Consider the following 25,423-nt stretch of genomic DNA (forward strand, 5'->3'; position numbering starts at 1 on the left):
AAAGATAAGGATGATGGCACAGAGGCCTTCCAACGTCAAAGATTTGAAGCTTGTTGCTAAAGATGAAAGGTCAGTGGAGAAGTGCTTATTTTACAATTAACGGAGTAGAATTGGATTTTTGTTTCTGGCAAAGCAACCCACGTCTGTTTTTTCTTTAATTGTGCTTCTAAATTACAAATAGCCCTAAATGTTATTAATGCACACAACACTTGGAAGTAAAGAACAACTTATTATTGTTTTTTTATTTCCATGTGTTTGGCATCATTGGAAAGCTTAGGATCCAAACTTTCARAATCTGTAATTCTGAAACAATTTGTGGCTTTGTCGAAGACTAATATWTGCATTTATGGTTGTACATATATAGATGCATCATTGCGGGTAAATTTCAAGCTAGGTGGTCCGTGAGTGTTTGTTAAATGGCTTGAGTGGTCCTGAGCCGGAAAAAGTTTGAGAAGACCTGGTTTATGCCAAAGAGCTACTTCTGTGACCTACCTGGATGCTGCACGAGACGATGAGGACTGCCAAAAAGAGGAACAGCCGTGACATCCCTTATTCCTGCTGGTGGTGCTGGGAGGGGAGACTGCAGGATGGGGAGGGCTTTTCACCTCATAAGGGGCTTATCTACACGCGCCACACAGCCTGAGGGACACAGAGACACACGATCCATCAAAGCTCATTGAAAACACATTAACTTGACTCATATTAGCCCCACATAACAAGATGACCAAAACAGGAAAAGGTTGGGTCGTGTCTACACCAGTGCAATTTTCCCAGATTTAGAAGGCAGGCAAATGAAAACAAAAAAACATAATTGAAATCTACGTTTATCTAAACAGGCTAATTTGGAGAAGAAAGAGCATCCACTGGGAGCACGATAAGTCCTAATTCAGTCTTYGTTTTWAAAAGCAAAGCTTGGCAGCTGAATAAAGCACCAAGTTGTTCAGGACAATAAGTACAAGGTCAAAAGCCTCCAGGAACTGCTGCTACTTCTATCAGAGAGAGTCGGTCACAGCAGAGAGGAGCTGCACTCGCTCAGTGACTCGCAGCTGGCTGCGCTTTCTCGTTAAAACCGATCAGTGTTTGGTTGAGTGTGTCTCAGTGTGTGCCAGAGGTCACTCACCTGGCCATCGATCACCTCCAGCTCCCGAYGGACTCRAGCGAAGCCGGAGAACGGAACGAAATCTGAAACGTTTCTGCAAAAAACACCTTGACCATAGAAACATTTTTGGCTAAAACGTTTCAAATTCCATTCTGTTCTAGTTCYGTGGCGCACTAGAGGACGGGGGTCATGCTGATGTATTTAGCTTACTGGTATTTGTGCAACAGATAAGAACAGTGTGTCATGACAGACGGACAGGTTGTGATGCATGGAGTCCAGAAAGTCCATATTCAACACTGTCACTCTGCTTTCTAAGCTGTCAACAACAAGACACTGAAACATTGCCTCAAACTGCAGCTGGAATGTTCTAACCACCTTTTACTGCTCTCCTAGAAAGTCAAATACGATTAAATCTAAACCCAAGAAACCAACTTTCTAAATGGACTGTGCAGTGTAATAACCGCTGGATGCATTAGCAGCAGCACWGRMKYATTTGAGTATTTTCTCAAAGCGGCTGTTGTCTGGCTCGACATCGGGTCAGGATCGGTACCGCTGATATAAGAGCGCAGACTCTTCCACATTTCCACACAATCAGATATAATTTGGTCAGCAATCTTTGTTTATRAAATGTTTCTGCAACAGTCTGAGGCTGAGCAAAAGCCAATATTATGAAAACAACTTATTATGAGCCACACTCTGCGTCTGAAAGCTGCAAATGTTGTGAAATATTACGTTTTACCAGAGACTAGCCAGATGTAATTTGGGTTTCATCCTGCATCCCATTGCATGGGCTGTCACAATTATTTTAAAAATCAATTATTTCATCAATTCTTCTGACAATTAATTGATTAATTAGATTTTTAAAAAAGTGGCACATTCTGCAGATTTTTCATTCCACCACTTAAGTCTTTTTATGTAATAAAAGAGGCAAATAAACAGATAATTAAATTCATTTTTGAAATAAGAAAATAAACACCATATTGCCTGAAATATACTTTAGTGTACACTTTATAATTTGTAGCAAAAGTTGCATCAGAAGGTAAAACTACTATAAACCCCAAAATGCAAAAAGCTCAACTCTTTCTGCTCTAATTAACATCAACACAGTGTAGGGATAATTTGTTCATTACTTATGGATTAACCAATTCAAAATTTGATAGCTAAAAGGTGCTTACTAGGAGATTTAGCTTTTACGGAATAAATAATAAAATGTATTTATTTCTTGCATAGTTTTGGCTTAATTATTGCATGTTGTTCTTTCAGCATATGGCCTTTGTTTTGAGTCTATCTACTCCGGTTAATGATCAAACTACTGAATTAGTCGATGATTATTTCAATAACAGATTCAACGATTATTCCGATTAATCGTTTCAGTCACAGAAGAAGCGTACATCAGAGATCATCCTGCTCCTTGTTGAATGACTACATAGAATGTTTTCACACACTCTCTYTCCCCTAGTAGGTAACAGATTCAGAAACAAGTTTTCCCCAGTCACCCGTCTTGCACCACGTTGTGCAACTTAGCACTAAAGACACACAATGATTAACGAAAGTGATCCCCACAGGAGAGATTACGAAAGGAAGGGAAACAGAGAGATCGGGGTTTGGCAAAGTGTGGGGGAGAAAAAAAAAAGAAACTATCCCAACCTGGCCTCTGACCACATTACTATGTTTTAAAAAAAGAAGAGTTGCAGGAGTAATGACCGTGATATAGAATATTATTTAAAATTTACGGTATCTCTCTTAGGAGAAAATCTCTTCTACTACAACAAATTTGATCATTTACGGCTTTGATTTGCTTTTCGTCTGCATCGCTTGCACCACTGCTGATTATGCTTGGGCCTGTTTCACGACACACTGAGGTTTTAATAAGTCATGTTTCGAAAACCACAGAAATCTTCTGTCAGGCCATTTCTCGGCTTAATATTCTTTCAGGGAGATAATTCCCGAAAACATGTTGGAGAGACTGGAGTTTCCTCTGGCTGTATGAAGCATGCAGTCACATGCCGCTAAATATTATTCTACAGCTTAAATATCAATACCAAAAGGATAACACAAGCTAATAATATAATATTTAACAGCAAAATGACTAATTATTGCTTTTCTTTAAAACAAAAGCAATAAGATATAAATGTGTTTATTAAGCTCATTCGAATACAATTAAAAGAAATATGTAAAAATCATAATGTAAAGATCTCCCACTGGCTCATTTGTGAAGCTGAAGGTAAAAACGTCGCTTATAATAGACAATATTGCTAAAGTTGCAAAGATTTATATTTTTTATAAACAAACTGTGTCTGTTATTCAGAAGATTGGACGTGTTTGGGTGTCTTCACTGCAGGATAATTAGGGCCACATGGCGCATGTAGTGAGAGCTGAGGCAGGACTAATGAGCGCCAAGGTGTGAGGCTAATAAGGCTTGTAAATCCGGCTGTTTTAATAGCTTGGTGGAGCTGCTGCTGCACCCGGAGATATTTCCACAGGTCCGTCAGGAAACATGTTGTTTAGCATCACTAACTCTAGGTTACAGCAAATATCCCCGAGCTTTTTCTGTTACTTCTGCGCGTCTTGATTTCAGGTTGGAGGACAGCTGAGGGGCCGTGAAGGCACAGGCTGAGCTGACCTCTTGGAGTCGTTTGGGTGTGATTCCCGAGGCTATTTCAGCCAAAAACATATTACCAAATCATCTTAAACCCAGCTTTTGTCTGCTAAACAAAAGCCGTACCCCGCTCCTTGTCTAATTTACGCTTGTGTGCAAATTTACTTATATTTGTGGGGAAAATACTTTTAAAATCAGGCTTGGATGACGCACATGCCCCAACCGTCTAAAAAAGCGTTTGCTTTTTTTTTTTTTTTTTTAAATCGCTCTGTGCTCAAGTGCATGTTGAATGGCTTAATACAATGGCCACTAACAATTACTGTTGTTTGTTGGAGAGTACTTGTCTTTCATTGTGCTGTCTAGCAAATAACATCACAAAAGGAGAGTATGCATGGTTGAATGTTGTGCAGAGGGGAGAAGCAAGGACTAAAAACAAACCTCTTTGAAAAAAACAACAACCACCCAGCCTGGAGATGTGCCTGTGATCTCCAATCTATCGTCCACTTTTCAAAACGAAGCACAAGACTCGACGCAGGAAGATGAAAAGTCCCGCACTTTTCATCTTCCAGAGCTTTGGTTCACACCTCTGAAATAGCGTAAAATCATTTTAAATCACCGTAAAAGGAAATAGCGGCGACGATCCTAAAAGCTGCAGCACAACTCGCATTAAGTTATTAACAGGCGAGAAGCCTGGTAGGTCTCAGACCTCAGGGAAGCAGATGGTGAAATGCATAGGAGGGTGAAGCAGAGTTCAGAATGAGCAAGGCATGATGCTGAAACACGCGCTTACAACTTGGTTGCAGCAWGTTGTGGCAGTCTTTTGCGGCCGGCTGAAAACTGAGCAGCTATGAATGTTTGACTTTCCACATCAAATCAGAAGTTTTTGTGTCGCGCCAGCGCACAACAAAAGTCCATTTAAAGGACTTCGGACTGAAATCTAGATTTGTTGGAGCCTAATTTTACACCAAATATATTTTTTCAATGTTCAATGTGCATGTTAAAGTGAAGAATTGTGTTAATTTTCTCACTCAAGCACACTTTGGCCCTCGCACGTTTTTTGGCAGAGCCAGAAAAAAAGCTGTCTTGACGATGTGAGTCATGATGCGGCAGGGACATAAAGCCAACACAAAGAGGCAAACAACAAACTCTGACTACCTAGGGGTTTTTTTTAGGCCAGCATCAACAGATAACACAATAAACTTACTCATCTAGTGTCACTTCTGCCCATTCAACCTTTACCATGATTACACAAGCATTGCTCATCTGGAGGCACATCTGAAATTCTGTTACCTCTCTACCTTTCTTCAAGAGGAAGTGTAGGGATTTTACATAAGCCTAAAAAAAAAAAATCCAACACAGCAAACCGACAGCTGYATATTGAGCGAGCAGGCGTAGTGCCAACTGCAGTGTCAAAGTCTTTCGCAGAGGAACGTTATATGCAACGTCTCCAGAAGGTCATTAATGGCAAAGTTAAAGTTTAGATCACCGTGAGTCAACAAATGCGTCCTGACAAGCAGCTTTCCTGCCCTACTTCACTGAACCATGTACTATCAAATATTCATTAAACTGCAGCACAAGAYTAAAATGCTGCAGCTTGAGTGCACACGGAGAGCAACCTGTCGCATTGAAATGTCTAAAAATAAATTAAGAAGTAGGTCTTTATGGACTACTGTGCAGTCACCAGGAGGTAGACATGGAGCGTGGCTTGTCTTCACATAATCAAAGATAATAAAAGTAGGCTGTGCATGTCAGTGTTTGCTTAAAACATATTAAAATCTCATGAAAACTTAACATGTTRTTATTAGGAACCAGACCAGCTCATAGCTGTTTATCCACAGTATTRTTGTTGTTTTTTCCAACTTCATTTTATACAAAAAAAAATAATAAAAAATACACCAAAAAACAGGCCCAGCTATCTGATAATAGGGTGAAAGRTGGAAAAATACCTTGGAGAAATAGAAAACTCACGTCACATCAAAACGAACAAAACTATTTGAATAATTCTGTATCACTAAATGATGAGGAAAAACATGTAGCAAAACAACAACCGTTGCAGGGTTGGGTTAATGAGACACAACATGGACAAAAAGAAATGACAACAGGTGTAGCAAAACAGAAAAGCAAATCATACTACACCGGCAGCTCTTAAACTTTAGACACCAGCTAWATAAATACTAAATAAATCTGCTGCTACACTGTTTAATATCTTTCCACATATAGAAATAAATGAAAMAATGTGTTAGCGGTTTAAAGATTCAAGGAAATAAAGAAGCTTTGATGGAAATCTCAACTGGCCAGATGGTATAAAAAACTCTGAGTTTGCAGAGGTAGGTGCATCAATATTAACACAGACGGCGCATTTTCACTGTGTTGCATGAGATTATGTAATGATATTACTGCTGCAGCAGCAGCAGCTGAGCATATGTGTGGTATAAATGGTGTGTGAGGGATAGAAGAGCTTACGTGGCTTATCCTGTGATCCGTTTGTGAATATTACACTGTCAAAAAAAAACATAGAAAAGCGATGCTGGAGACATGCAATWGAGTGGCAGCACACATGTTTTCAAAGTGCAACTATGCCAGCATCTTTTTAAAATGGTAACAGTGCTTAGACTTTTTGAAAATGGAATAAAAAAACAAACGACAGCAAATCCTTTAACAGGGACATAGTAGGTCTTGCTATTTAAATCATTTTTTCCCCACAAGCGTCTATCTAATATAGTTGTGATGTAATGTTAAAAATGTTTCCACCTCATCTTCAAAGGTATGGGTAAAAAAAAAAAAAAAGAAGGTAACACAAGAAGACAAATTTTAAAACATTACTGCGGAGCTATATTAAACAAAAGAAAGTAAATGTTTCATTGAGAGAATAACATATTTTTACATCTCCAGCCAGTGACTGACAGAATCCAGATATTTGAACGGTCACATGCCTTTTCTAGGCAGTTTTTAAAATAATAYGTTGTACTACAAGTCACTATGCTTCAGATGTTCACAGCCAGGCTTGATCCATCTGTAAACTTGCTTCAGGCTTGCTGGATRTGTTGGTGGACACGATGCCGCCCGCCCGCTCGCTCTCCGACATCTGTGTTTGGAAAACGTGTCAAGGTTTGGCTCGGCCTCYACCTCTCACACAGACATTTAAACAAACTCCACGTTTTACATTTTGTCCTCCCCACGAGCTGCTAATCCATTCTTTAAAATGTCCCATATTTACAAAAGAGTGACATAACAGGACTCTATTGTGCWGTACGGTATGAGGAAAACGGTGAGAGGAGGAGGTATTGTTGCACTCAAAAGCAATTTGRAAAAAAAAAACGGGGCTCTGATTACGGCTGCTGAGCTGAAGCTCTGAACGTCTCGGTTTGTCACTGACCCTGTTACAATGTGGGAGCACAGTCCGTGTCGTGACACATCTCTGATGATAYGCGCGCAGCAACCGTAACCCCCGATTACTCGAGTTTAGTGACAAACGTTTCCCRTTCAGAGGTCGCATCTGATGAAAGTAGGTGGAAAACAATGACAAGCGGACATGTTGGCACTCGAGTCCAACGTGTGTTGCGCATGTGAGCAAGTGTGGGACTTTGTGTAGGAAGGGCTTTGTTGCCGCTTTCATTCTTACACTTGGACCAAAAACTTTTTTTTTTTTTTGCAAACAACAGCTCGCGTTGGAAACCTTCAAATCGCGGGGTGCCAAGTTCATCGTCCTTCATGATTTCCTGTGTTTTTGCAAATTATCAGAGCAGCRGCTGAACCCGAACACTGACAGAAGTTTTAGTGCCGTAACCACAGTTTACATAATCATGGAGCTCTCATTTGAGCCYATGGTTTATCTGGGGATGACTAATAAAATACATAATCTTGTTTATTAACAGTGAGTGTTGTTTGGCAGARGAATATTTTTTCTACTTTGTTGCAGGATGAGTTTCAATTGCACCCAAAGATTATTATTTTTTCAGGATTATTTGACAGTTTAATCAAGAAATTAACCTTGTTTTCAGAAAATACTCCGCGCYGCTTCCAAAATCACAAGTCTGAGGGAGGGTGCACAATGAATTTGTTGGAATCAAGAAAACGGTCAAACTAAACAAATTATTTTGTCTTTCTATTGTTTTCCTCCTTCCAACCGCAAAAGGCTTGGAGCTCATCAGTAAACATACATCCTTGTAATACCAGCGGAAACATGCAAAATCCTACTTGGAAAATGCTTGTCAGCAATTACAGGAAGGGTYTGGTTGCTGTAATGCTAATAAAAATGTTTCCACTGATTCTTGAGGGTTGCAAGCAATTTCTGGTATGCCATTCTTAAATATTAAATGAAAATAGCAGGATTATAGTTTTCTTATCACCCGTCCAAAAAACCCCTGAAACTTTCTTTGTTTAATTAAAATTATTTTAAATTAAACTCTTCCGGCTGTATTAATAGTTTTGATTTAGACTTAAATCTTGACCTTYATAGTACTAACCCTATAATTTAATATKKWWRTAAGTGGTTTTTCTACCGAGCTTTAAATTCAGACATACTATATATCACTTAAGCTAAAGGGTAAGTCTGTTTGGTTTTCCTTCTTTTAATTAAAGAACATTGACAGGTTATGAATAAATGCCCTCAAACGGCATATTCAGTGAAGAGAAATGCACGATACTGCTCGATTAAATTCARTTTCCAGCAACTCAAAAGTCGCTGAATGACTGAATCCGGGGCGTCTATGCCAGCCAGCGGAGCTACGTCAGCCAAAAAAGAAATTGCGCCTTATGCTGCAAAACTAATCTACCATTTCATATTTGTCTCATGGGAATAAATTGGACTTATCGCAGTAATAACTCACTCGGTGACATTTGCACCGGTTGAATTTAGATTTGGCTTAAACAAACGAGCTCTGCAGTGTCACCTGTCAGCACCGGGAAGTCAGAGGGACGAGCCAAACTTTGTGCCGTCTTCGAATACAAAACATCTTGACGGTGACATTTACTGAAAGCATTATCTCTGCCAAAAATGGAACAGTGAGAATATTGGTGTTTATTTGAAAGATTGATAAACTTAACACACTGATCATTTCATATTCTGATGCAAAAGACAAAATTAGCTGCGAAAACTGTGTAAAGGAATGCCGTGTATAAAACTTCACTGATAAGATAAAACTGCCTAATTAAGCCCAATGGGAAATCCCCTTATTTAGGGGCAGGGGGAATAAACAAGTGGCAAACTTGAAAAAAATTAACCATGCAAGTTTGTTGTAGATATTCCAACTGGGAAACAAAAATAGCTTTTGTTGAGAAGGAAGTGTAAAAACAGATCTGGCAGTCACAAAGCAGATCTGCGAAGCACTTTGCTTCATGGCTATGATCAATAAACATTTGGCCATAAATTTGGCCATCATTCTTAATGCTCTTGCATTAAGAATGATGGCCAAAWTTATGGCCAAACTTAAGCTAAAGGGTAAGTCTGTTACCCTTTAGCAGACTTACCCTTTAACCATGCGATTATAAAGTGCTCGCATGGTGTAGCAGCTCAAACTACACCATGCGAGCACTTTATAATCGACAAGCAGGACTGGAAAAAAAATCTATGCTAACTATAAAGTTGAAAGARGATGAGGGAGCAAAAATGCACAAGATAACAGGAAAGACAAAAAAGATATCAAATATATTAAGATATTGKCTAGTTCAAAAAAGGACCAATTTCTCATGGTCTCTGAGCTATTTATGGGATAAGTAGTCAAGATATGAAAGCATCCACTTGCTTCTCTATTCCCACGAACATCTGTTGTATGTTGCTCTCCTATGGATGCTGGCAGCAAGTGTTTATGCTCAGTAATCCCCTGAGCTCTGCTGCGCTGCTCTGTCACTCTGCCATCAGCCTGGATTTTATCACGCGTTAGGGARGTGCGTCTTATAAGGTGGTAGAGTCGTGGAACATTTCCGTCCCSAGACGTGGATACGCCAAATGTCCGAAACCGTATTTAGTCAGGCTGTTCGGCTTAAAAGAGGAAGAACATCCATCACTTATGAAGGAAAAGTTGCTGCTCCAAAAGGCCGTGCTGTTTATTATAAGGAYGCAAAGCAGAACCGCGGGATTGAGCCGGAGTGGCTATTCTGCTGCACCAACAGCCCTAACAAGGGCTCAGTTAAAGTTTTGGGTTCATGTCTGAGTGAAAGCTGTCAGATGAGGAAACCAAGTTAAACCAGAAGGAGGGTTGGGGGGGGGAGGGAGACCGTGCAGCAGAATAAACTCATATGCTTCTTCTGTCTTCACTTTTATCAAAACAGATCCTCATATTTACAAAAATTGTAGCTCAGGGATACTGTAGATTCCCAAGAGAAGCTTCGAGCAAGTCTTTTACAAAGTATGCTAATTGAATCACTACAGTAACAGAGAGGACAAGGCTGGCATTYTTCATGCTACAAATACCCTAAAGACACTGAACCAATATTGAATTTATCCAGCTGGCAGAAATTTCCTGTAACAACTCAACTCTATCKGATGGAGTTATGTTTTCTCGGTTTAGGACAGATATATTCATGATTTATTAATTTAGACAAGTGTGTGAAGCAAAAAAAAAAATCTCGACTGCTGTCCAAATTAAATATTTGACAGTTTGGATGCATAGTACTGAGATACCATTAACGCAAGAGTTTAACCAAAACAATTGTTGCTTATTGAAATAGAGACGTGTACAATTATGTGCTGTTAATCTTTGACGCCATCTCAACATTTTGCACTAAGCAAAACAAACAAGTTAAAATGAATAACTCTCAAAACAAATTAGAAATTACAGGAGTTATACAAATGATTCGATGACTAATTTAGGACAATCAATCAATCAATCAATCAATCAATCAATCAATCAATCAATCAATCAATCAATCAATCATCAAGAACGTGGACCCGCCATTTCCTTTGGTCATTAATCTGGTCATCTTTTGCACCTTATTAAAAGCTGGTTCATTGGGGTGCATATAATTACCAACAGAAGGTTATTGGTTTGATTCCAGCTTCCTTCTGTCACATGTCAATGGGCCAGGCACTTAGCCCCAAGTTATCTGAGTATCTGTGAATGTGGCTCTTGTGTAAAGCACTTTGAGCTGTATAAGTTCAGACCATTTCCTTCCCAGGAGTAATCAGGAGGGGTTGCATCAGGAAGGGCATCTGGGGTAAAAGATGCCCTTGAGAGAACCCACGCATTCAGAGGAGGAACATGCAAACTCCATGTGGTCTGAAAGCACAACCAACAACAACTAGGCCGCTTTGCTGTTACCAATTTCACAAGGAGTAAATCATGAAGTTTTAGGATCTGATTTATCTGGCAGGTAAATGAAAATCAACACCCACATCATAACCGGCTCCCCGTTCAACAGCGTGAATAAAAATCTCACCCGTGGGCTTTGAACAGGGAGGAATCACTCATTGTGAACTTTCACTTCAAAAATATCATGAAAATTGTTGAATCATTTAATGACACTTCATTAACGTAATTATTATCGACAGCAAGAAATAAAATTAGTCCTTCCTTATCTGTATTTCCAGAAAACAGCAGTGAGTTGTTGCTTCACCCTTTTCCCCAGCTGGTTACATCCAGGCCTTCGGGACCCATTTATCCACAGATGTACAGCTGTACAATAGATGGTTGTATCCAAGCATCGTAGCAAAAGGTTGAGTGTAAGGAAAAAGTGCTGTAGAAAAAGGTCCACAAACTACAGTAATAACTTCCATCTCTGAAGAAATGTCCTTTCAAGAGTTTGGGTTCTGTGTAATATCACATTTATCTATTACGTAAATATAACATTTTGGTAAAATGCATAAATTCATTTTGCAATGATATTTGTACTTGTTGAGATTTACAGCTGCACATGCATGAGTTAAACTTTTACATTACTGATCAACACTGGTTTGAACGTTTCAAAAACCTTATATATATATATAATGCTGTGCTTTAGTAGAGACTGACATTAACTGTCCAGGAGCAACATCTCAGTCAATCAAGAGAAAATGTAATTCAAGTGAAAAAGCAAAAAAGCATATCAAACCGTCACATTATGTCAACCTCCAGATTTGGAAAGCAAAAAATGAGAAACCCAGGAGCTCTTTCGGGAATGTGAGTTAGTGATAGAGAGAAGAATCGACATTAACTTTGCCAGATCTTTGTGTTCCCATGATGTAAACTTACTGTATCTGGGTCAGAAGAAGTTCCATTAATGTAAGAAATGAACCTTCACAGTATATCAATGCCAAACATAAGCTCTGCTAAAACATTATTTATGTTTTTATCTACTCTCTTTTTTGATATTTTCGTCAGTCGATTCTCTTCTTTCCTCCCGTTTTTTCTAAAACTCTCAGAGGAGCTCATCATAACAAACCGGATCTCTCCAGTGAGGTCACTGCCTCTCTGCTGGAGTTTGGGGTGATTTCAATGCTTATTTTTATAGCCCTTACTGTAACTTTATCTAGATTTTTTTTTTTTTACCATTAATATTTGTAATGCAATTATCATCAGGTTGCATTTCACGTGACAAAAAAAAGTTCAGACTGTTGAAGCCATATATTATAAAACATCCTGGTTTCATAAGCCAGGTGCATTTCAAATCTGAGTTTATGCTAACACACATTAAAATGAGTCAGATGGTTTTCAGGTCATTTGCGTGTAAACATCAAAGCTACTTTGATTCATGTTGTATATTCCTTACTGACCACTGATGACGCTGATCGCTTTTGGGTTTTTCTACTTCCTGGATGATTTTGAGACCAAATTAGTCTCTTAAAAAAAACAAGTTTATTGTTCTTTTTCCACTCAACACTGTGTTACCGGACTTTTTTGAGTGGTATGTCATTTTTGTAATTCTTCAATGGAAAGTTAGTCCCATGCATGAAGTCACAAGGGATAGATGATAAAACTATAGCTAGTAATAGTCCTAAAACTGCTGTATTATCATTGAGGGTTTAACATTTTATGTTATTGTGACCGTTTCTCATTTTCTTCCAATAATGCTAAATTTTTGCTTGGAATTTCAGAGACACGTCAGTAGTTCATAGAATAAGAAAACAATGTTCATTTTATTCAAGCATATAAGTAAAATCACAGAAGCTGATCATTTTAAGTTGTCCTTATTTTTTTCCCAGAGCTGTTTAAATCAGAAAGTAAGAAGAAACAACACATTGATGCAAACTGTCAGAGTGTTCAGACCTTAACACTCAGGACTAATTTGGAGAATATAAGCAGCTCTTTGTGCCATCAGGATGTTAGTTGTCTATGAATATTTGACGTGTTTAGTCGATGACATCTCGTCTCAGAGAAGAGCGGTAAGGAAACTCAATGGCAACTCTTTAAAGAAGATGGTGCGTGACTGGAGAGAGCTGCTCGACAGAGGTGCGAATCGTGTTGGAGCGAGAAAAAGTCAACATGTCAAACAGCTTAAACATAATGAAGTCATGACAGAAAAATAAATGTCCTCCAATTAAAACTCTCCCAAGTCTGCGAGCTTATAGACAGCGGAAATGTTAAATGGTTCAACAAAGATTTGAAAATACTTTCAATCAAATTATTTTAAAAAGACTACCTTTATTTTTCCACTTTGTTACCTTTTGTGTCATTTTTGGAGGACAGTAATATCTTCTGTCAGATATGCACACTCATCTCACCAAAGGGTGTATATTTGTGGATTTCAACAGCAGCAATGATATTATTAATATTATAAATATTAATATTTCTTTTTTCCCTACTTTTCTAAGGCTTTTGCTTGGTATAACTGCACAACATGACAATTGCTAAAAACATATAAATTTGATTATTGTAATCACCATTAAATATACTGGAGATTTCTATTTTCCTGAACAATAAGATACTGTACTAATGTGAAAAGGGGTCAATGTCTCCTGAATTATCCACAGCATTTTGGAGATCCACGTCCTGCCCCTCGGGTCACTAACACACTGACATCAGCAGGCTCTTCGGTGACGCAGGACCACATGTTGTTTTTCAACTCCGGCTAACAATCCAAGCCTCTGAGACAGAAAGGCTTCATTCATCCAAAGGTAACGCAGACAAAAACATGTTGCTGGAAGATATCCTGACACCGTCTGCAATTCGGATCCCGTCCGTTTACAAACACTCCTAATTCCCAACTATTTACTTCTAGCAGAACAAACAACAAACAGCACAGAGCAAGACTGCTGACCCCAGCAGCAGCCGCTCAAGGACATTTGGCTGTGTTTTTACAACTCGTGTTGCCAAATGCGTGAGAAAATGGAGCGTTCTGCCCAATTTGGGAAAAATTTGAGCAAACTGTTACAACGTATTACTTTAACAAATACTTTAGTGCTCCAACAATAAAGGAAAGGCTATGCCGACTGGTATTAACTCTAATATTAATACTTTCCGATAACCTTGTCAAGACCTTGTAGCCCTTAAGTGTCATAGTCATTTTTCAGATGCAATGTTTTTTGAAAGCTTGTGCTGCTTGGGAATGGCTTTACTTTGGATCTTGTGTTTTTCTTAATTAGTTTGTTAAAGGTTATGGCCTCCAGCTTGTTTTTGGTTGCCCCTGAGATGTCTTCCTCATAGCAAATTCCTGTAAATCATCTTAGCAGAGGCGACTRGCTCACCTTCAAACCACCCTAGTGAAGAATCTCATCCTACTTGCTTGTTTAATCACAGTTGTGGATCAGCACAGAAATGGACTAATCGAGACACATGTCTGCAGACAAGACCCCAGTCCTCGTGTTCATCTCCTGCTCGACGCTACTATCACTCTTGAACAAGACAGACGTCAAGGTTCTTCAACTTCTGAGATTGCGGGAGATATCCATCCCTCTAAAAGTTTAAAACTCAGGAYCTGTGCGATGTTTTCTACGGTGGATTGTGAATGCAGTCACTACCACACAGATCAGAGCAGAAAACTGGCAGAGCTGCACATGCTCACCTAATGTCTGAGCAACAAACCCCATAATGGCCTTAGCACTGCAACAGCAGGACATGATCTTGCAACACTTAGCTCCATTCTGCAAGTTTGTGGCCTGCAGTGTGATGTGATTGTGTCCATATGTGGTTGGATCATAGTAGGAAGACGCTGCAGACGGTCATGGAGCTTGTGGAGAATGTGGTAGATTATTTATTCAGTGTGAAAGMAGCCTCAACAGAGAACTGAAGCCACCARAGTAAGCCRCTACTGCAGACGAACTGCTTCTTCAGGGTGCTCGTAAATTTTCACTTTGTGAACAAACAAGGACAGATTCAATGTGCTTCGTCTCATTTGGATTTTGGAGAAGGAGCCCGTGTTGCTTGTTRAAGCAACATTCAACAATTGTAATAGCAGGCGCATTCTGATGCTCTTTTGCAGGAGGCTCTTTGSCTTGTGCCTTGTTTTGTGAAGCTCTGCATAATCTTCCAYCTCAGTTCTTTGACATGGTGTTGCTCCAAGCAAATAAAAAATGTATAAAGATGAAAAAGTAATGTTGATTCCCTTCAAGTAGACATTTTTGTGAGAAATTGTGTTCTCATTATTAATTTTGTTGTTTTTTTTATTGTCATTTATTCATCATATTTTCAAAAATAACAGTGTATTTCCTCCAGATGATGGAAAAGSGTTTTCACTCACAGCTGTGGAAATAGACTGGACTCCTTTGGGCTCCATATGCTACACTCACTCATAATGGCTGAAACCCACTCTGTGGGGGAAAAAAAATGCATCATGTGTCTAAATTTGTTTCCCCTTTTCACAGCTCACATCTTCTTATGAAATCATCCTCCAGGAAAAGAAAGCTGATATTTCCACTGTGGTTTGCTTTTTTCTCAGTGAAGATGGCCACACTGTCCAGCTGAGCACTACATTCAACAACAATAGGAATCCATTGCATTGGTGCTTTGGCTCYGAGTTATTTAGCTTCAGAGTTTTTTTTTTCTTTTACTTCCCTATCTTTTTTTTGCAAACTGTTTCACTCAGAAAATAAACAACAACAAAAAAAAACCCCACTCAAGATAAGAGCCTTAATAAAAAGAACAAAACTTTGAAGTGGTCAGTGGACCTGAATGTAAAGACAACTTGTTTGCTGATGGAGAAATGTTGTCATGTGGTTGGTGTGTGACCCAAAGCCCATGGCAAAGAGAGGGTTTGCGACAGTTTCCAGCTGAGTGGCCCCATTGAGGTGCAGAAACTGCATCTTGGGCACTGGACGGCAAAAAAACACACGCACTGTGTTAGGAGGCAAAAATGAACCACACTTGACCCTAGACCCCCMCAGATTACGAGGGAAGAGAGCGGTATTTTTAGCGCATCAGTGATGAAGATTTGAGCAAACAGAAAACGGCTCGATAGTTTTGCCCCCTCCAGGGCTTACGAAGCAGTACAAACGAAAACTGAGGCTTTTTCATGTTCTTTGATCTTTTTGAATCCCTCTGCAGGTATTGATTCTGTTGTATAATAAACCAGGCGGTATTTCATTGCTCTCTGTGAGGAAGAGGTTCCAGGCACGTTTTATCCCCCTTCATCCCCCAAAATGGGTGAGATTTGAGCCTCACAATGTCTTAAGTGCCGCCATTAAAAACTCACAAATCAGATAACCAAGAGTGACCCCAGATGAGCCGTGCACCTTTGGCCCCCGTTCAGTCAGCACAGTAGCGTGTAGGTTGATCATTACTGGGGTAATCAAATCAGCCACGCTGAGCCTGATTGTGTAATTCATCTTGGAGAAAGACAGCACAAACAGTGTGTTTCCATCATCACAACCCACTGACTCTTCTCAGCAAGGCATAACTTATGAGTCCTCAGATCCGTCCAGTCATGACCTCTGCAGTGTGATGAGGCTCGTCTCAGTTCATCTTTGGGCTCTGATTGAGTTTAATGGGGATGCTGATTTTCTGCAGACGGCTACTTACCAGACACATAAAGAGGTTAGAATAAGTATTAACATATGAAAGGGAACCCTGAAATATTGCTGGCCTGCACGTGTTTTGCTTAAATAACAGACTTTTTTTGGCTTCTCTCCCTGCTGTTCTACTTATATAATCGAAGTTGGAGACAGTTTGATAGATTTATATGACTCGAACACATGGGATTTCTTCTTCTTTTTTTTTTTTTGCCTGCTTGAAACTGGTCATAAAGAGAAAGTTGAGACCAAAGAATAAAATATTGTTTTCATATGTGGCATTACATGCGGTCAGGGACAGAGACGTCATTGATTGATATCAATCTGAAMAGTGATTATTTTTTAAAAATGAGGGAAAAAGAATATGTTTTAGTCGTGATGCCATGGAAAGGTCTCATAAAACAATTATTCATTCAAAATTTAATTATCTRTGGATCTGACTTAAATCATTTGTGACTTCTCACATGGGTTTGCTTTGCATGTTAAAGGCATCAATAGGGAACGTSGAGCCTTTATGACTTTATTTTTTTAAGGAAACACTGAAGGTATTTATTTATTTTTTTCAGTTGAAAAACTTTTTAATATTTTATTTAAAACTATATTTTGTTCAGTCCAATTCATTTAGATCTGCCAGTTGTACAAACTAAGCTCCACTTCTAGATGCTTTKGTCACTTAAAGAAAAATGTCATTTACTGAAATGGGRTWCTGTGGAGTTGCTATGAGTTGCCATCATCTTACCCTATTTGTAAAATGAACTCAGACACATGATTCTTAAACAGACAGGTTCTCAGAGATTAAACTTAATATTACCTACATAGTTTTTCCAGGTCATGTTGCCACTTATATATCAAGTTGTTTTCCTCTCMMTCCCTGCAAGCAAATGTTGTGATGTCACCAGCCTATATTATTAATGCTAGTTCAAACAAAACGACAACTGTTTTAAAAAATTGCAAAAAGTATTGTTACGACTATAGGCATATTACACAAAAGGTGTAGCCAACTGAACTTTTAGCATTGTGATTAAAAATAATGAATTACTACTATTAAACTCTGTGAGAGGTGATATCAAAATATGCACAGGAAAGATTAGGAATAATGAGTTCATTTTGTTCTAGTGCTAATCTGGCTTTTATCAGTGCCGGTGTTTGTGATGGTGGAAACACAAGGAACTGGTGATAAGCAAGCGCTAGCACCAGTTTGTCACTAGAAGCGGTGGAATGGGTCCTCAACCAAAAAGCTATTTACAGATTGGACTCCTTTCACMAAGGCAGAAATCCATGTTAATCACAGTCACGCTATCTCTAACTTTTAGCATAACTTCTCTCAGTCTTCTTCAGGTTAAAGCAACTTTTTTWAAAAAAAGCCAAACTACCACTTTTAAGGGTGGGATTTCATTTGCAGCCTTTTGTGGTGGAAATATAACATAATTTAAATTCTTCCCTCTGGYAATTTCTCTCATTTAAGAGCTCTTGATTTGCATTACAGCATTTTATTATTATTGGACAACCTGCTCCTTTGAGTTTCAACAGCCTGGTCATTGGCATAATGAGACCCATTAAATAGAGACAACTGACACTGYGCAGGAGCTCCAAGTCACTCCGAATGTGTTGAAATAACAGCAACAACCAGGAGAAATGTGTGCAAATTAGCAAGCAAGCTCTGCAAATTGGCTTTCAGTTTTGGACGTTTAAACCTATGTTTAAAGTTTCCACTATTTCTAAGAAAAAATGTGAGGCGGTTAAAAAGTCACAGAGATAACCAGCTTCAAATCTATATGGCGAAGATTTCCTCGAAAGTGGTTTGATTTGATCCAAAAGTTGCTGATATTAAACAGTGAGTAGATGTGAAGTCAAAACTAAACATTTATTTCCAAACACCTAATTTGAACATCACAGGACTCGAGTTTAGTCAAACGACTGAGTGAAGGCAGAAAGAATGGGATTCAAGTCTTTCGGAGTCTGGCCGATGTCCAAAGTGAATGTGGTGGAGAGTCTCCGTGCTGTGAAGCTGACAACGCAAAGCTCTTACAGAACCAAGATTGATGCTTGTTACASATGATAATAGGTTACTTATGTTCACTGTGYGAAAAATTGAAAAACATGGTATGACRTAACAGTTTCTGACTGAGTGAACAGAAAATGAATAGAGCTCAGAGTAAACAAATGTCAAGCAAATCAGATAAATTTGAGGTTCTTTTTGTACAATGAGGCTCTTTTTGTTGTCACAATGATTATTTAATTTCCAGCGCAAAAGGGAAACAACATCAAAATACTTTCTTGAATTGTATYCTRGGTCAAGAAGGTAAGAAGCTGGCAGCTATTCAAACCACGGGTAAGTGGTGGAATGTGCAGTGGCAAATATCTGATCCTAGTTTCTGTACTGAACAAGAGAAACTGGGAGGAAATGGGTTCAAATGCCAACCAGAGACCAGAAATATATGGATGAAAATGGGCAGACGGCTAAATGGTTTCCAGCCAAGACATTAGGTGTGCACATGTCTGCAAAGAAACAAGCCCATAATTCTCTTAGTGACTGGTCTGTATGAGGAAAAAACACAAAGATGTTAACTTCTTCAGCAGTCGAAAACACGTCTACTTTGGCTCGATAAATAAGAATAAGTGGTTCAATTTAGCTTCGGAAGTAGCAAACTTGATTTAAAGAGGTTTCATTACAGGAACTGAAATTTATTCAGCTATTAACACACTATTAGAGTTTACTTGGGTCTTATTGGTTTAAGCAAGCAGGTGCTTAAAGGTTCAACACAGTCATCCATTAGACTGTGGCTTGAAGCAATGGTCAATGTATCCTTGATAAGAACTGGTTGCTTGCTGCTCCACAAAGTTAATTACTGGTCCTGATTTCTCAAGTTCAATTGGGATTTTAAACAATAAGGATTAGCAATTATAAAAAAAAAATAAAAAATCAGGTCACCCAAATTACAAAACCTTCACATGTCAACCTTTTTTTATTTTTTTATTTTTTTATTTTTGTGGACCTAAATAATTATACTTATTCCAGTAATGGAAAAATAGCTATTAACAAGTTAGGACATCCTCACCCTATTAGCCTGCAAATATCCTTCTTTTAGAAGAAATGCCTTCGTGCAGACGTCAGTCTCTGACACCATTTAAGTAAAGTTTGCAGCATCATTGAGATGTGGCTTTCCTGTTTTTAGCTCTCACCCAGTCCTTGTATTAAATGTTATGGTTTAGGGATCCAGCAGAGGATCTCTAAACCATGATATTTCCAGCTCCATGCTTYAAAGATGCCATGAGATTATTTTCATTGAATGCTGCACTTATAACAAATATGTCGTCTTTTCTGGTGCCTAAAAATCATTCTGTATCAGACTCGTTTGTTCAGAGAACATTATTCCARGAGTACTGGCCTTTGTTTTCGCTCTCAGGTAATGTTTTAGCTCTTAGCTCTTTTAGTCCTACCATGGTGATCAGTCTTGCTTTAGCTGTGAGGGGCTCATGAAACTAAATGTCAGAGGTTTAAACAGGGCAAGCCTACTTTAACATGCTGAGCAACGGTTTTCTTATCATGTGTAACCAAAAGTGACGCACCTCTGTGTGACTAGCTATTTCAAGCAAAAGTAAACTTAGAAATGTCCTAATTATTCCTTACCTGAAAGAATTTCAAAGATATTTGTCTGGCAAAAAATTATATWAAAAATCTAAATGTACCAATATGTTAGAAAAAACAGTCTGTCGTCAGGTGTCTTTTTTTCCCCCCCCAACTTTGATGTTCTAGTGGATTCTGCAGAGGTGAAATTTAAAGTGATTCTGTTTTCAAAGAGGTCAACACAACCAAATTCCTTTATGCCTTTACTCCACAAAGCATTTACAAGTTTAATTTGTCCATTTAGGTGGATGAAATCAGTTTGTTAATGAGCCAGAACAACCAACCACAGGGACATTCAACTAAGCTCCTGGTGAAATTGTTTCAGCCAATGACAAGCTCAGATTGTTATCCAACTGAATTCAAACACAGAAATTAGCCACCATGAAGTTGACCCCATGAAAGAACTCCATTCAAAAAMAGCTTGATCTAACCACAAATTATATTCTGCTGCAAATACCAGTTGGCTCCCATGTAGATTGATTTCTCCAAAGAATGCATTTGTACTGGAATATTTTTTTTTTACTTTCCAGTTTGGAAGAGAAGCAATAAATAAATAMAATAAAATTAAGCACATCATGCAATTTAATGTTGTGGAGCTGCCMTAAAGAGGATGTTGAGGAAATAAATTGCCATGTCATTGTTTATCAGAAATTTCAAATTTGATTTCCTGGAGCCTCCAATCATACGTCTAGATTTACACTCACTCATGGACAAAGCTGTCCAAATCTGTAACCGCACGGGTCTGGCAGCACAAGAACTGCCTCTGAATGAGCATTGTGTGCACAGCAGCAGAAATTTGCTAAGACATGTGGGATTTCAGACTATGCTTTGTCTTTCCTCCTGTGCCATTATTTTGCCAGAGTTTTGGCATCTCGGCTTGAACTCTGGCTTAGATAAATACATCTAACCGTCCAACAGAAACTGAGTTTTTAGAAAGTCGGGGTCAGCCTGTAAACAAACTGTACAGGCTGTATAGTGTGAAAGGTCAGGCAAAAAGTTCCCTTAGAGACAATACAGTTAGCAAAATAGTCAAGCCAACCAGTCAAATWAAAAAATTCAAMCCTGTCGTTACTTTGACGGGGACAACTCTCTTTGCTACTGCTTTTGAGCAGTCTAATAAAACGTCTTTGCTCTGCTCGGTACTTTTAGATTACAAAAACGTRAGGAAAAGTATCCAAATTTAAATGCTGTCATTTTTTCTTTGGGGTGGCTTTTGAGAGAGAGAGAGGTTAGAGGGTAATATCAGAAGTATCTGCCCCAGAAATGGAAATGTTTCCCTTCAAACAAAGGGCAACAAGCACCAATGCGTCTTACCGAGTTGTACAAGAAAAAAATAATTTCCTCTAAATACTGTACCTCTTCTTACACACATATTATCCCAGAATTTCCAAATTATGAATGTTTTATGACATTGACAAGTGTTCAATTCAGCAATATAAGTGAATAATCTTATTTGCCCATTTTTTGTCATTTAAAAAGCTTTATAAAAACTGCACAACTATAAAAATGGATTGCCTTAAACTCTTAAAGGTGAACTTTTCAATGATTACAACTTTGAATGTGAAACCAGCCCCAGACTTGAAACAGTTATATGGTGATTGTTGSCATTTTCRTTCACATTGAAATATGAAGAACTGGTTTTAAAAATGAAGAAAATAAGAATTGAATGTGTTGATATAATTGGACTATTCTAACGTGAGGTATCTTTACACATTACATTAAGTCGCCTTCTGATTGGATGCTYAGCTCTTATTGATGCTCCTGTGCAGGAAGCAGACAGAAGCGATAGAGGAACTGAGTCTTTGACGTCTCAGAGGAGAAAATAAAAACGGATGAACACAGAAGAAGTGTTGCTTAACCGGGTTAGAGGGTGGCCTGATCCGGTTGTATTGCACATTTTTGCTACGTTTGTCTAATTTTGCTAATATGATATTAYTGTAACATTTTAAATTTGTCTTACTCTCATCTTCTGGTGTTAGTCCAACATCACATATTTAACATTCTTCAAGAAAATTTTGTTAATCTGTCTCCAACCTGATAAAAAAAAATCTAAGGTGGGAAATCATCAAAACATACAGTGAACTGAGGCAGAACCAATACAAAGCTATTTTTGTTTAATCAACAATGATGAGGAGGGCTATGGAATAGCTGTGAAATAATTCATCCTTAATGTTGTGATTACTCTAACATGAAAACAACGATCCAAGATTCTCTGAAATCCCAATGTGATCCCTGGTAGCGAGACTCTTCTCGGTTTTCCTTTGCAATTCAACAAATTTCCCTCAGGATCTGACAAACTGTGTATTTTTGACAAGGTGCTACGAGAACAGAGGCTTCCTAATCTAGACAGACTCTTATCTGAGTTCTGTCACAATCTGGGCTGCCGGTTCATTGTTGTGGAATCTATTATTAGCCTTGCTAGGTTCATTGTGAGGGTCCAGCTGAATCAGAACCCGGAGTGCCCCGCATGATGCTCGTGATCACTCTATGTGGGCCGACACAGACACACTTACTCTCACTCATCTCCTGTAGAGAAGATCAAGCTGAGGCTCTTCTTTTAACTTCTTTTAGTTGCGTCTCGTCTCTTTACTCGCGGTTTGTCTCRCTCAAATTAATTTCTCGTCTTCAATGCCTTCTGTTTTTTTTTTCACCTATTACTACAGGCAGTGATGGATACAAGAAACAAGCCCTTTCTATTCTCTGTTCCCACCTATCAATTTCACTAACCCTCATAGTTATCACACTAAAAAGCTAAAGCTGTCAAGGCCGCCTAAGTCTCACACTGCTCACCCATATGTAGCCGCCGTCTCACAGATCTTGATTTCTTGCTCCAAATAGGCTGTCATATACCTTCATGAGATGACTAAATGCTTTAAATTTTACATTTTTTCATTTTTTCATTTTCTGTCTAACAAGAATAGAAAGGTGGAAAAAAAATCATATTCTATAAGGACAAAGCAAACACAGGGCAAATTATTTGCATGCATAACAAATTAAAGWTGATTTAATCATGTTTGGCACTATTAATTTACAGAAGTACTTTTAATCATACTGTCAGTGACTTATTATGCATTTATGGGCAATTCAATGAGTCATATGATAATGAAACACATAAAATTTAAAGCWKTATTCAACCCATTTGCTTCATCTCTCCTACTGTTTACAAGCCGTCCCTCACAACCTTCTTTTCCCAAAGATATATTAAAAAACACTTAATGGAAATTAAAGTTGTATTTTATACATCCACACAGAACCAAGAAAACACCACAAAGTGCTCCTTATTTTCAGAGTTTCAAATAAATGGCCAAGCGCAGACACTCGCCCAAAGTTAAGATCCCGTGTTTTAAACCACAGAAACAGTTGAACTCTGAGCCTTGCAAATGTCGTCCATCAGCTCTCCCGGTCACTTTAGTTTTGTGTTGCAGAACTTCACTAATTTACTTTCGGTATTCATTGAAACACCTTCACCGCCCACTAATGCTTGCAAATCAGCTTCAAAGACTGTATGCAGACAAAGCTCTCTCAGCCATGCGGTGCACCTGCGAGCATGACTCTGATTCCTCACCAATGTGGGTGAGGTTTGTGCAGCACCGTAGCATTACTGCAGCAGATGTGCAGCTAATGAATACGCTTTGTTTACTTGTGTGTGGTAGGTGTTTAACAGAAAATGCACCATGTTTTTCACAAACACCCGGTTCAGTAGGACGCACAAGGGACCGAGGACCCACATGTTTTTGTTGGTTTGCATGATGCCGCTCAAGTGAGTCTAATTAACAACAGAATGGTTCCTGGACAATTAACTCCCGTAACAATCAAATTCAGATTTATCCACTATTAAACTGTGCATTAAGAAGAACTATTTCCTTGGTGTGTAATTACAGTTATATGTCATGGACTAGGTAAGCCTTTAATGTATTATATAGTTGTGTGTTTAGCATGCAATTATGGAAACAAAGAGGGCAGAAAAAGGCTAAGATATTCCCTTTCTAATCTGTAAAAATTAAATAGTGGAAATGAACATTAATGAAATGTCTGGGAATATACAAATACACTTTATGTCTCACTTGGTTTAGCCTCATAAAGGCAGGAGTTACACATTCATGTGATCTGTTGCACTCTCGTTTTAAGTTAAACTGAGAAATATAATTCAAAGAAAAAACTTAAATTATTCATATTCAKTTGGAGCAATTTAGATTAAACCAGTTTGCACAGACATAATGCACTAAWTCCTTCTCTGCACATGGGTTTGGTTTATAATGCTGCAGATGAAAGGATGGCGTTGATGGAATTGCACTGATAATGGAGCGATAAGAAAAGCATTAAGTGCATTTGCTGGAATTAAAGAAAGAAAGAAAAAAACATTGAGAAATGTAAATTTGACCCCAACCAGCAAAAGAAAATGAAACAAATAATATTATGACTACTACTGCCACTACTGCATAATAATAAGTCTAATAATATTAATAATCATAAAAAATGGAACAAATTACCGTTGACAGCACTGAGCTCCGCTGATATCCCAAATGCTCATCCTCTGAGGAGCTTTATTCCCTCTCAGTTCAGGTCGCTTCGCTGTAATCCAACTTTCAACAGAGGTTCTGGAGCGCCTCGGGAAGAAGTTCAGTTCTCCGACCTGTCGGCGACACCGCGAACACCGTCGGTCTGCGGCTTCAAACGAAACTCCTGAAGAAGGAGTAAAAGGAAAGGAAACACTTTGTGTGTGTGTGCGGTGGGCGCTGGTGGCCGTTTGTGTGTTTSCGTGTGTGTGTGTGTGTGTGTGCGCGCGTGTTTCAGCCGAGCCGCTCCGCTCCTTGTAGCCGCGTGACGCAACTGGACGCTGGGGGGAGGAGGAGGAGGAGGAGGAGGGTGCGGGTGTCGCCTCGGTGTTGGGACGAAAGATGGATGCAAAGCGCTTCTGACCAATTATATTTATTAAAAGTGTGAAGAAGGTACTCACAGGAGCACTTGTGCAGCTTGCCTTGTTTTTAGTATTCACCTGTCAAAATATGACAATATTTTAATAACTGACTGTGTTTTTCCTATTCAGTAGCTTTATTTGGGGTTTAAAATTGTCGCTTAAGACATCACCAGTGTCACGTGTCCACTTCTATTTTTTTTTAATAAGATTTTCACCTTTAAGGCAGGGGATGTTGTGGAATCTGGGAAAGGGGGCGGAGCTTAAAGCAATCACGGATAATTGGTCATCATTTGCTGAGATGTGTTTATGTACAAACTAAA

General features: G+C 38.8%; 1 protein-coding gene across 1 annotated transcript in view; it reads right to left on the bottom strand.

Moving 5' to 3' along the window:
- gcgra (glucagon receptor a) overlaps positions 1–24,971 on the bottom strand; it is a 37,912-nt gene extending 12,941 nt beyond the window's left edge. The window contains exons 1-2 of the mRNA XM_008416097.2: positions 24,676–24,971; positions 493–639 (exon numbers count right to left, since the gene is read on the bottom strand). Of these exons, the coding sequence (XP_008414319.1) occupies positions 493–546 (54 nt within the window). The 5' untranslated portion in view covers positions 547–639; positions 24,676–24,971. The remainder of the gene's footprint in view (positions 1–492; positions 640–24,675) is intronic.
- Positions 24,972–25,423: the final 452 nt, after the last annotated feature.

This window comes from Poecilia reticulata, linkage group LG8 (genome assembly GCF_000633615.1).
Source record: "Poecilia reticulata strain Guanapo linkage group LG8, Guppy_female_1.0+MT, whole genome shotgun sequence".
Taxonomy (NCBI): Eukaryota; Metazoa; Chordata; class Actinopteri; order Cyprinodontiformes; family Poeciliidae; genus Poecilia; species Poecilia reticulata.